Source organism: Pavona decussata, unplaced genomic scaffold (genome assembly GCF_977016875.1).
Source record: "Pavona decussata unplaced genomic scaffold, jaPavDecu1.1 SCAFFOLD_1416, whole genome shotgun sequence".
NCBI lineage: Eukaryota > Metazoa > Cnidaria > Anthozoa > Scleractinia > Agariciidae > Pavona > Pavona decussata.
The window spans coordinates 1-12,948 of record NW_028146038.1 but is presented as its reverse complement, the minus strand read 5'-3'; the positions used below and the strand labels follow the sequence as shown (position 1 = coordinate 12,948).

General features: G+C 38.7%; 1 protein-coding gene across 3 annotated transcripts; it reads left to right on the top strand.

Moving 5' to 3' along the window:
• The first annotated feature begins 4,928 nt into the window (after positions 1–4,928).
• On the top strand, positions 4,929–12,511 carry LOC146448070 (2-(3-amino-3-carboxypropyl)histidine synthase subunit 1-like). Of its 3 annotated transcripts, XM_085102713.1 has the most exons (5): positions 4,929–4,962; positions 5,000–5,142; positions 9,951–10,069; positions 10,696–10,764; positions 12,313–12,511. In XM_085102713.1, exons 4-5 carry the CDS (start codon positions 10,733–10,735, stop codon positions 12,494–12,496), a joined length of 216 nt encoding a protein of 71 aa, XP_084958839.1. In that variant the 5' UTR covers positions 4,929–4,962; positions 5,000–5,142; positions 9,951–10,069; positions 10,696–10,732; the 3' UTR covers positions 12,497–12,511. The 3 variants fall into 3 exon arrangements, with proteins under 3 accessions (XP_084958839.1, XP_084958838.1, XP_084958837.1); XM_085102712.1 differs by having other exon boundaries at positions 4,937–5,142; XM_085102711.1 differs by lacking the exons at positions 4,929–4,962; positions 5,000–5,142 and having other exon boundaries at positions 8,581–10,069.
• Positions 12,512–12,948: the final 437 nt, after the last annotated feature.

The window sequence follows — 12,948 nt, the reverse complement described above, 5'->3', positions numbered from 1 at the left end:
GCATGTTGAAATGTAGCAACTGTTAAGGATGCCTTCCCTTGTCATGCTTGGTGAATCACTCAATACAGTGGAACCTCGCTCTATGGACACCCACTTAATATGGACACCTAGATATTGCGGACAGTTTCGCTTGTTCCGACAAACAGACACGAGTGACAAACTCTGATATATCGTCAACCCCACTTTACGGACACTGGTTGTCTGGGCACTGTCTGTTTTCATTGTCCAAATTCTGCATGTGCTAAATGTAGTCATTGTACCCTGTTCAAATAATGACAGATTTTTTTGGGTTAATACAATTTTAGCACTAAGTAAAAATCAGTAGCAAAATAGCGTGACATGTTCAGGGTGTCAAGCAAGTCCTATATTCCTATAAAATCCTATTTTTTCAGACTTGTCCTATAAAGTCCTATAAATTAAGGAAAAATCCTATATATTTTCCTATATTTTTAAGCCTTCTTTCAAAAAATATTTAAGTCGAAATATTTACAAAATTAACTAAGCGTTGCATTGGCATTGGCGTTCAGGAGATTTTCATGTCACAAAAATCTGTTTGCAACACCTCAGAATGCATTCATTTATTCAGTTCATGAGAGGTTATCATTTCTTTTTGTTTGCTTTGTGGTCTGCTGGGTGGTTGGGATGCAGTCTCAGTTGTCTGTTGGGTTTTGTCTAAGTGTGGGCCTATTATGCCAAAAATCTCTCACGTGGCTGTTCCTGTCCCTGCCATGCAAACCCACAGACTGGCATGACTCTATTGTTTGTCTGCTCTTTCATTCATCCAATTATTTGGACGGTTTAGTTGTCTCTCTGATTTCAATGCGTGGCCCCAATTTTAATGTTATTTTGATTTATTTTGTTCTATTTTACATTTTACTACACCCCTTCCCCTTTTTTTATTTGTCTATTTAATTTATTTTGTTATATTTTTATTTGATTTATTTTATCATTATTATTATTATTATTATAATTATTATTATTATTATTTTCCTAAGAGCTCGTACAGCCCCCTTGTATCCCTAAAAGTGACTTGTGTTCAAATTGGCTTTTATTTGGCCTAATTCTTGTAATTCTAAGTGTTTTTGTCAGTAAATTCATTTCTTTGCTACTGACCTGCATTCACAGAAGTGGCAGTACTGAGTTTTGGACTCGAATCTGTTGATATTGTCAACCATTGTTGAACTGAAAGGAATGTAAGATTGCCCTTGTTATTGATCTCTCGTGCCAAGTAACTTATTGTCAGTGAGATGACGTTATCATCCCAGAAAAAATTGATTGCCATTTTTGACTTTTTGAAGTAAATGGTGGACTAATGATAAGTTTGAAAGACATTTTTGAAACCAAAAGTGTCCTTCTTTTGTTGGCTTTCAATTTTGGCAACATCTTTAATGAGCGGTATATCCAGAGAGTCTGTATAAAATAAAGAACCTTACGTTGGGCCTATAAGTTACTGCCAGATTAGTACTATATTTTTTCAGTTTTGGTGGGTTAAGTTGTGTCCTATTTTTTCAGGTCGTTGAGTCCTGTATTCCTATATTTTTGGACCCCTAAAGCGCTTGACACCCTCCATGTTTGATCAGTGACCCTTGTACTGTAGTATAATGCCTACAGAAAAAAGATTTACTTTCTTGGTCTTTTTGCTGCAGTGATTGCTTGTAGGTTTCTTCCTCTTTGACGTCCTTTACTTGCCATTATTAGCATCAGCCTTGATAGGACTCTGATTTCCATTGTCGTGTTTGAAGAACAAAAACGTAATTTTTAGTCTGAGGATATGATAAATGAACATTCAGTTTCTTTAGTTTGAACTTGTTACAGTTGCAGTTACAGATAAAAAATGAAACAACGTTTTGTTGCCACAGAAATGTCTGTGTAAGCCTTTGTATCAATAAAACAGGTGTCCATGACGTTTTTTCTGAGAGCCCACTTAATACAGACACCCAGATAATATGGACACTTTGGTATGTCCTCTTGGTGTCTGCATTAACTGGGTTTCACTGTACTTTGAGTGGCTTGAAGTGGTTTTCCTCTTGAGACTGGTCTTGCCTTCAATTGCCCGCATGTGACAATGGATCCAACCATGTTTCTTGGACTTGCCTCTTTTGACCAACTGCTTATCACTGGTTTCTTAACCACAACTCAACCACTGTAAAAAGAGGCAGAGACAGTGGTGCTTTGGATACTTCAATGCCAGCTGACCTTTGACAGACTTAAAGTATCACTGATTTCTGTTCAAGCCCATGTGTATTCTACTGCATGTGGGGCATTTGTGGTAGATGCTGTTTTTTACCACCATGGAAGCAATTCTATGTTATAGGAGATCCTGGATATGATGGAGTATCTATCAGACACATTTCAATTTTAGCATAACACTCTGTAAGACCGAAAGGAACCACTACATGACATGAAATGAACTTTTGAAAGTTGTTGAGTTTGTTTAACAACATCAGCATTGTTTACAAGGAACATGGTCTGCTCACACTTCCTTAACTCCCAGATCATCTTCAAAGCTAAGAATCTGGAAGGGCAATGGAAAAATTAGATTAATTTCTCTGTACCGTTGACTTTGAGATCCAGTATGAACTATAGGTTAATGACACCAGAATACAAATGCACTTTCTCATCAACCCTGTGATAGGCTTTGCAACTGGGTTTAAGACCTGGAAAGTTGAAGATGAATTTACTATCTGTTGTGTTGGTGTCCAGACCCTTACACCTGTCTCTAGCCTTAGCAAGGAGCAGCATTTAGGACTATGTTTGTGATCATTCTACCTCAGTCATGTTGAACCCAACATGGATGTTTTTGTGGGCAGCAACAGAGGACCATTGCAGGAGGATGTGGCACATCAAAGTTCAACAGGAAAGACATGGAAACAGTGCGACTTAGGGTCTGCAAAATCTGCGAGCCAGCGAGCCATGCGAGCCACCGTGCGAGCCATGCGAGTCACGCGAGTCATGCGAGTCATGCGAGCCACAGTGCAAATGTTAAGAATTTTTATTTGTTTTATTTACATTCGCGTGAGAAAATTTTGGACGAATTTTTTTCTTTGTTTTTTTTTTTTTTTTTTCGTTTTTGTTATAATTTTGGAGAGAATTTTGCCTATTCAAAATCGCCCAAGATGCGCAAAAAAAATAAAAACAATACGCAAAAATTTATTAAGGTTCAAGACTTCAGAAAAAAAAAATCGGAGAAAAACATATGTACAGCTGCACCGCTATTCGAATAGGTATCTATTGACACATGTCATTCATTGATATCCACGTGGATCTTCATTCAAGAAAAAAAAAAGGTCAGCACTTCGATCTCCGTTTGTTGGCGTCAAGAATGGTGAGTAAATCGCGCCATTTTAACAGGTTTGGTCTTTAGTCGAGAATCAGAGTTATCAGAACTCTGTCGGTTGGCTGACTGCTGCATGTGGTTGTCCTTTCCCTTATAGAGAAGTCTTTTTTCAAAACTCGCCACTAGAGTGGCAGAGGCTGGTTTCAAGATAGCATTCGACCCACCAGCTGACGGCAAATGCTTCTGTTAAAGGCTGGTTTCCATATGATCGCAGATCGCAATAAGGTCTGCGATCGTCTGCGATCGTCTGCGATCATATGGAAACTACTTCAGTCTGCGATTGTCTGCGATCCTGCGATCGTGATCGCAGAAGATAGAACCATGTTCTATCTAAAGGCTGGTTTCCATATGATCGCGGATCGCAGATCGCAGATCGCAAACAATCGCAATTGATCGCAGACGATCGCAGGAGATAGACGTGGTTCTATCTTCTGCGATCGTCTGCAATCACGATCGCAGGATCGCAGACGATCGCAGAAGTAGTTTCCATATGATCGCAGACTATCGCAGACCTTATTGCGATCTGCGATCTGCGATCATATGGAAACCAGCCTTTAGATAGAACATGGTTCTATCTTCTGCGATCGTCTGCGATCACGATCGCAGGATCGCAGACGATCGCAGACCTTATTGCAATCTGCGATCTGCGATCTGCGATCCGCGATCATATGGAAACCAGCCTTAACGCTGCTTCTTTTCAAATAGGCCCTATCACGGTTTTCGACGCCATTTTGACGGGTAGGCAAACAGGCTTGAAATAATAGTGTTTGTATGGAAATCTGATGTCAAATAATTTTCATAAAACATCGCTTCTGAAAAATTCATGAATTGGAACTTTTGGCACTAGGAAAAGGATTTTGAGAACAAAATTGGAGGGATGTAGCTGTGACAGAAAGCGCCCAGTCGTGTTTTGAACTTTCCATACATTTCCCCGTATTTTTCCCCCTAACTATTTTTAGTAGCAGCTCATGGCTGGCTCGCTATACAGACAAATGTATGGAAAGTTCAAAACACGACTGGACGCTTTCTGTCACAGCTACATCTCTCCAATTTTGTTCTTAAAATCCTTTTCCTAGTGCCAAAAGTTTCCAATTCATGAATTTTTCAGAAGCGATGTTTTATGAAAATTATTTGACATCGGATTTCCATACGAACACTGTTATTTCAAGCCTCATGTTTGCCTACCCGTCAAAATGGCGTCGAAAACCGTGATAAGGCCTATTGAATTTAGTGCGACATTGACTTCGCTCATCTTTGAGTACTCATTTATCATACCTTACAAGATTGGAATGACACTGACAATCAGTCCTGACGTGTCAATTAACAAAAAACTGAAATATGATGGTTTGCGTTGTCCCACTGTAAGAATTAAATATTGCGATGTTATTCATCTTGTTCCAATGCTCTTTGTTCTTGTTCTTATGTGAATGCAAATACAACAAATAAAAATTCTTAACATTCATACTGTGGCTCGCATGACTCGCGTGACTCGCATGGCTCGCACGGCTCACATGGCTCGCACGGCTCGCATGGCTCGCATGGCTCACACCTTGGCTCGCATGGCTCGCTGACTCGCAGATTTTTATCACTCTGCGACTTACTGTTCTTCACAGATGATGTTGTGGGTAGTAAAGTTATCTAGAGAACCAGATCTTTAACCAGGTAATTCTTCTTGACATTCTCCATACAGAATTCCTCTACTGTTCATCACAGTCACACCATTGCCATTACACTATTGTGTTGTACAGAAGTCCCTAGGTGGTCTACAGTTCTGATAGGCCCAGACTTTCTTCAGTAGCACACAGGTGAGTTACCAGTTGCCAGAATTATGTCAAGAACAAAGAAGACTTTGGGGAAGAAACATTGCAGACCACTAGAGCAGTACATGCTGGGAGCTTTCATGGAATGAATTACTGTTGGCATGCTTAGACTCTTACAGAAATTGTATCATACTGGTAGTTAATGAGTTCTTCGATCACTAAACAGGCTGATACTGATGTGAGTCATGACTGTGTCTGAAGCATTGTTCTGGCAATTGTAGCTGACAGGTTCCACTGGTTTTGAAAGAGCATTAAAGTATTTACATTGGGTAAATTCTGGTTGAGACAGGCGAACAGTAATCAAATAATGGCAAAACTATAGTATTGTAGAGCATTAGGCAAGTTGGCTTGGGGAGAACCTTACGCGTTCGACGCAGAACACCTAATCTTGACGAGATCTTGTTACCAATATATTCTATGTGGTCCTTCCAAGATAGAGTGTTGTCTAGGAGGACCCCAAGGTACTTGAACTTGTTAACCCTTTCTAAACGCGTGTTATTGATTTCTATAACTAGATCGTCAGCCTCTGCCGTCCTCTGATGGGTACCAACAAGCATAATCTTCGTTTTCTCAAGATTAAGTATTAAAAAATTAGCATGAAGCCAGCTTAGGACATCAGTTAGGCCATCAGTTAACCGAGCTTGAATTTCACTGACAGACTTGCTTGCAAAATAGATAAGTGTATCGTCAGCATAAAGCTCAACACTACAACCTTGAACCGCCAAGGGTAGGTCATTTATGTAGATAATAAAGAGTAAAGGACCGAGTACGCTACCCTGGGGGACCCCAAAAGGTATAGGCTGGGGTTCAGACAAGAGCCCATTTACGCAAACACTTTGAGTGCGTGTAGTTGAATAGGACCTAAACCATTGGACAGCGGAGCGATTCATTCCTAGTAAAGCTAACTTATCTAGCATGATGTTATGATCTAAGGTGTCAAAGGCCTTACTTAGATCTAAAAATATAAGGCCAGTTAATAGTCCTTTGTCAATGTTTTCAAGCAGAGTGTTTGTCACGTGTGTGAGGCATGTGGATGTTGAATGAAATGGGCGGAAGCCAGATTGGAGAGGAGAAAGAAGCTTATGCTCCTGTAAATAGTTGTAGACCATACGGTGGACAGCCCGTTCAAGTATCTTGGAGAAGACGGGAAGTACTGAGATTGGCCGAAAGTTTGACGGGTCCGATTTCGATCCAGCTTTATGAACCGGCGTGACAATAGCATGTTTCCAATCAGCCGGTAGCGTTCCTTCATTGATTGTTCTGTTCATAAGTAGGGTTAGGGGTTTCGCCAGGGCTTCAGCCCCATCCTTTAGAAGTCGCACAGGAATATCAGGTAGTCCGGATGATTTCTTGGAGTTCAGTGATTTCAGTTGTTTGTAAACAAAATCCACTGTTATTTGTGACAAACTAAATTGTGCACCTGTTAGTAGTTGAGGAGAGCAGCTGGTTGGGACCACTGGCACTGGTAGAGTCTGCCGCAGTGTTGCTATTATAGATTTAAAGAAGAATGCAAAGTTGGCTGAGATTAGCTTTGGATCTGTGATGACTTCACCGTCAATTTCCAGAGATTGAATTTGGCCATCTTTAGCATCACTTCCAATTGCAGATTTTATCGCACTCCATAATTTGCTAGGATGGTTCTTATTTTCTTGAATCAGGTTAGAATAATACGCCCTTTTTGCCTCTTTGATGGTTGCAGTTATCTTGTTTCTGAGTGATCGATATTCTTGCCATTCATAAGATGATCCAGTCTTTTGTGCCTTTTTGTGATGGAAGTTTCGTTGAACAATCAGCGCTCTTATTTGATCTGTCACCCAAGGGAGCGTGTTAGATCGAGCTCTTCTTGTGCACGTTGGTGCATGTCGGTCAGCAATGGTGACAAAAATGTCTTTAAAGGAAGTCCACGCCTCATCGACCGTGAGAGAGGTGCTAATGAGATCCCAGGAGATAGAGTGTAAGTCTCTGATGAAATTTGGGACTGAATAGTTCCTATAATTCCGACATTTGATGGTTTTTATAGCGCCCCTCGGCGATCTAACTTTCCTAATGATGTAAACAAGCAAATGATCACTAATAGAGCATTCTAAAACACCAGAATCAGAGATCTTCATTTGGTCTGTTGTAAAGGCTAAATCTATAAGTGTGGACGATCGTTCAACAATCCTCGTCGGCTCTTTGATAAGCTGAATAAGTTGATAAGCCTTAAATAACTTGCAGAGTTCTTTAGTGTCAGCAGATATTTTCTTAGCGGCCAGGTCACAGTTTAGATCGCCGAGTATGATTGTTTCTTTCCCCTCACTGCAGGAATAGTCAAGTACGCTTTCAAACTCGCTAATAAAATCTTTCACCTCAACATTAGGCGGTCGATAAACCGAGGATACCAGGATTTTACTCTTGTTCGGGAAAGTAAATTCAAGCCATAAAGCTTCAACATCAATAGAACTTATATCTGTTCTTCGCCGTGCAACGAGCTTTGATTTATAATAAATCGCAGTACCGCCGCCACGTTTGTCATCCTTGCGATCTTTCCGAACGAGATTGTAGCCTACAATTGAAAGCTCGCTGTCGTGCCAAGAACTATTTAACCAAGTTTCATTAAGACAAAATACGTCGAATGGATTGTCCTGTAGAAAAATCCTTAGTTCGTCAAGGTGTTTAGGTAGGCTCCTGATGTTCAGATGGCCAATCTTCAAGCCAGGCTTCTGCAAACTTGAGTTAATCCATCCAGGGTTTGGGGAGACATCGCCTGAGAGAAGAATCAGTATCATAGCAGTAGAGCTGTACTGAAGGAGTTTCATTGTTCTAAGTGCCTTTAGTCTTGCTTGAAAACGATCGTTATCGTTATGCGAGCGAAGTGAACGGTGTTTCAGAATACAATTTGGAGCCCTTGTCGTTGCCAATTCTATGCTAAGGTGTACATCAGCGACTCCAAGATCTTCGTTGTTAGTTCGGAGCAAAAGGCTCTTGAACAAGACTAGGAACAAGACTTGCACTGGGAGTGTCGAGCGAAAATTGTGCAAAGCGTTGTAGAGACGAAGCAACGCCGCCATCTTGCTGATTCAGCCCAGCTGATTGGATGCCCCTGGATAAATATTGAATTAAATAAAAAAAATAAAATAAAATAAAATAACCTTTTGATCTGTGCATCAGCTTTACTTCAGTTGGACACTCTCTACCATTGATGCTGTTTTTTTTTTTTATATCTTCAGTAGCCCTTGGCCACAATTACAGTACCCGCTAGCCATAATGCTGCAGCTTCTTTGTATGCATTAATAGAAAGCAACTATTGCTTTTGTAAACCTTTTTGACCCTAAAAATAATATAGATAGCAAATATTTAATATTTGCTATCTGTATTATTTTTTTCAATAAATTTCACCTTGGTAGGGCTGAATTATACACAATAGAAAGAGTGAGGGAGCCAAACCAATGCCATCCTTTACACTTCATCAGAGGCATCATTAATTTTGATAAAATATTTATTTCTGTTTTGTCTGCATACTCGATCACACATTTTACAAAATAAGACTTGTTTGTTTGTGCACAAAAGTTTGTTTTGTTTTTCTCTTGTCTGGCTCAAGTCCTCTTGTTACATAAATAAATTATCAATAAAAAGTGGTTTTCATTTTTAACTCGTGAATGCGCGCATGCGCAATGAACAAGTTATCGTGATGTGGGCTGAATTTCACTCGTTCGATCAGATGTAAACTTTATATCAATTTAATCGGAATTTAATCCAAATCATAAATTATTCATGAGTCTGCGTATAGTGCATGTTTTCACCATCAGCTGCCATTACAGGACAAAGAACAAGGACGTAAAATCAACTCAACAATTAACGTATTCTTAAAAAAAAACAGCTAGTATGTGTGTTGTCTGCTAACTCCTTCCATTGACCCAAACTAAGGGGCAATTTTCCTTTCAGGACGGATATTTTCCAAAAGTTAGATGCTCTTTTGGTTGGGGAGGAAGGATTGCATGACAAGCCAAAAGAGCATCTACAAGAGAGGCTACAATTCGATAGGTGGAGCTGCTCGTTTCAGTAAACATCAAACGCAAACATGAAAACTTTTAAAGGAGCTTACCGTAAAAATCTGAGGAAACAACGTGACTGAGAGAATACGAATTTCCACAGTGCAATAAATCCTCCTTTGGTGTCAAACGTAATCAATAAGATCAGGATGTAAACACTGAATTTACATACAACTGAACACACAATTTCATTTCTCTGGCCCCAATATAAAAAAGAAAACGTTCAATTAACTTTAAAGATTCAAGACAATTCTTCAAAATAAATCCATTGGCTCCCAGTTGATCAACATATTGTTTTTAAATTGTTGCTGTTTACTTATAAAGCTCTTCATAGCTTAGCACCTGTGTATATACAAGACCTACTTTCAATTTACAGCCCTACACACAACCTTAGATCTTCTTATTCAAAACTATTAGTTGCTCCTTTCTCTATTCTGAAAGAGTTATGGAGACAGAGAATTCTCTGTCTGTGCTCCTAAATTGTGGAACTCATTACCAATTGAATTGATTAAGGAACTGTACTTTGGTACAAATGTTTCTTTTTAAATGAGCGTTTAGTTAATATCCAGTTAATTTTCACATGTTTGAACACTTTTTTGTACATACTTTTAGCACCCTTGTTTTTGTATAAATAATGAATTTTTCTCACTTTTGTAAAGCTCCTTAGAATACTTTTGGATTTTGGCACTAGTAAAATTGGCATTGTAATTATTGTAATGGTAAAATCAATGCAACCAAATTAATGTTGTTTTCTGAATCAAGGCTGTGTATCAAGAACTGTGTAAAGATTACAAGGTGGAGATACCTCAGTGTAAGCCATTGTCACCAGGGGAGATTCTGGGCTGCACTGCTCCTAAGATAAAAGACAAAGATGCAATCATGTAAGACAGTTGCATTTCTTATTAATGTTGTTAATCTTCACGCCATGGTATGGATGAATAAGAGAACTCATCCAATGGTGTAATGTTTATGAAAGTAATTTTATGACAGAGTTGTCTAGTTTCTGGTAACATGAAAATGTTATTTGAAAGTTGTAACTGTTCAATAAATGACTGGTATCATTTAACTCACTTACATTCATCTGTAGGCACACATTCTTGAAGGTTTATAGATTTTGCCATTTCATTGATTGCATGTTTATTTACTGATGTCTTAGTGCCTATTAAACTTGCCTGCAATAATGTTCAGTTTTCTGCCCATTGTTTCAAGGTTAATTTATCCTAGCATCATGAAATAATATCAAAAACATTGAATATTATTCCAGGATAATTTACATCAGAGGTAATGATCTTCGCTGTAATGAGAAATTCCAAATATAGCTTGTAAGGAGAGGTAATTACCAACAGAAGTGCTTAGGAACCCGACACGTTTAGAGAGAGGCATCTGTACATCCATTTCAGTGAAGCAATAGCCTCTTTTAAAAGGTGCCAAATTTGCTGATAACAATAGGAAAAATGGAATTAACAGCTCATACCATGCATATTTATGTTTCACCCATCATCTTTAGTTATCTTGGGGATGGAAGATTTCATTTAGAAGCTGTCATGATTGCCAATCCATCTATTCCAGCTTACAGGTATGCAAGCATCATTTGATAAAGCAGTATTGCTCCCTCTATCAGCCCTAACCCTTTTTGTCAACCAGAATAAACCTTATGGACCTGTTATTTAAATGAAGTCAAACTTACACATCTGTTGATAAGTAGATAATGTGTCCAGTTACTGCCTTATGCCTTCTTGACACTGTTACAGTATAGAATCCATAACTATACAGGTAGCTGGCCAGAATGAAATAATGCGTTCAGACTGCAGTTCAACCCCGTCACAACGTTTAAGATGCTAAGAAGGACCATGTAAGATTCTGTTTAAGATCTTGTGATAGTAAGATTTTGCAGGATCGTTTAGTATACCACAAAGGTGATTCTGTTTCCAGTAATTATCTTACTTCAGTGCAAAATCTTGGGCTGGATCACAGGATTGAAGGCTGCATTTTGAATCTCCATATTCCAATCACCTTATAAAACATAATAAGTGGCACAAAGGAATTTTTTCTCAGTAGGTTTGATGTTCACACTTCAGGTGTTTAGCCACAGAATGAAAGGTGGACAGGAACGTATTGCTTAATACCTTTCAGTTGAATTCACACAATTTTAAATTTTCGAAGAACCACATTTAATGTAGTTTCTGTTTAAGGAGCTTCAAATAAATCAAGGGAAATGAAACTAGCCTGCAGGGTTAGTGTATTAGGATTAACTAGTTTGCTAGGCTGAGCTTGTGTGCAGGCTTCATGTAATATGTCAAAAACGAGGGCGAGTGCTTTATCACGGGTTCCAAATACCGAGAAACAGATGAAAGCGCGAGGCCGCAGGCCGAGTGCTTTCATCTGTTTTGAGGTATTTGGAACCCGTGTTAAAGCACGAAGCCCGAGTTTTTGACATGTCTTCTCAAATGAAACAATAAGAAATTAATCTCATTAAAATGCAAATGTTTGATCTCAGATGAAAAACATGTTTCATCTCAGATGAAAACCTGGTGGTGTTTCATCTGGTGTTTCATTGGGGTATCAAGATTCATCCACCTGACCGAAATGGAGGTCATTTATTGGCTTTTGACTGCATGAATAATTAATGAGTTTGAGAAGTTGTTTTCAACATTTTTGTTGGCTTACTTGCACAAATACTGTCCATTACCACTACACTTAAACTGCAGATTGTATTTTTACTGTACCTCTTGCTGGTGTTTTTCTCCTTTGAATTTTTCTAGCTTGAATGTGTTTTACCTAACATTTGTGCTCTTTCTTGAAATCATTAAGAAAGGACATAAAAGAACAAATATAGACATAGTTAAAAGAAAAAAAGAGCAAAAGGCCTCGTGAACTGTAGGCGACACGCTGTTTGGGTTGAAAATATGTGTCAGTCTGTACATGGCTCTGTACGGTACAAAATTGATTTCCCTTAAAGCTAAAGTAACTAAAGGAATAGAATGTGACAACCTTGACCCTTGCTGTCTAGGCTTAGTGGTAGCTCACTGTTTTTCTTTTGTTTGTTTTCATGTGATAAATTTCACGAGAACTGGGAAGAATATTTTTGCTCCAGTTTTGAGTTTTATGGTGATTTTCTTTTCAGGTATGACCCATACAGCAAAATATTTTCCAGAGAATATTACAACATTGACGCCATGTTCAAAGCAAGAAAAGCAGCGATAAATACAGCATCAAAAGCCAGAAAATTTGGACTCGTTCTTAGCAGCTTAGGAAGGCAAGGGAGTCCCAAAGTCTTAGAGGTACCTTTATCGTCATTACACATGTAACATGATGATGGCAACCTTAAAGGGGCAGTGTCACCGATTTTTTTGTTACTTTGAATAGCCAAAAAACATATTTGAATCGATGGAAGCGTCAAAATAATGGTTCAGTTTTGTTAACAATAACCCTAATAATGCACAGAAACCATTATTAATTATCTTTGGCTGGGGATGGCTAGGATGGAAATGGATTGCAACTTGAAAAAATTGGCCAATTTTTTCAAGTTCCTCTTGTGTATTGTAGAGAAGTCGTCAAAAACTGCCTATAGTTTGCTCTTCCCCGGAGAAATCCCTTGATATTTCCTTCCCGGTGCTCTAACAGAAATGTCATGTTAGAAAAAATGTTCTTTGTCAAATATTTGAGTCATTTTGACGAAAATATAGCAAAATCGCCGTGACAGTGTCCCTTTAAACTTGAAGTCTTCAATCTTCCACAGGAAATGTAAAAGTTCAATCCC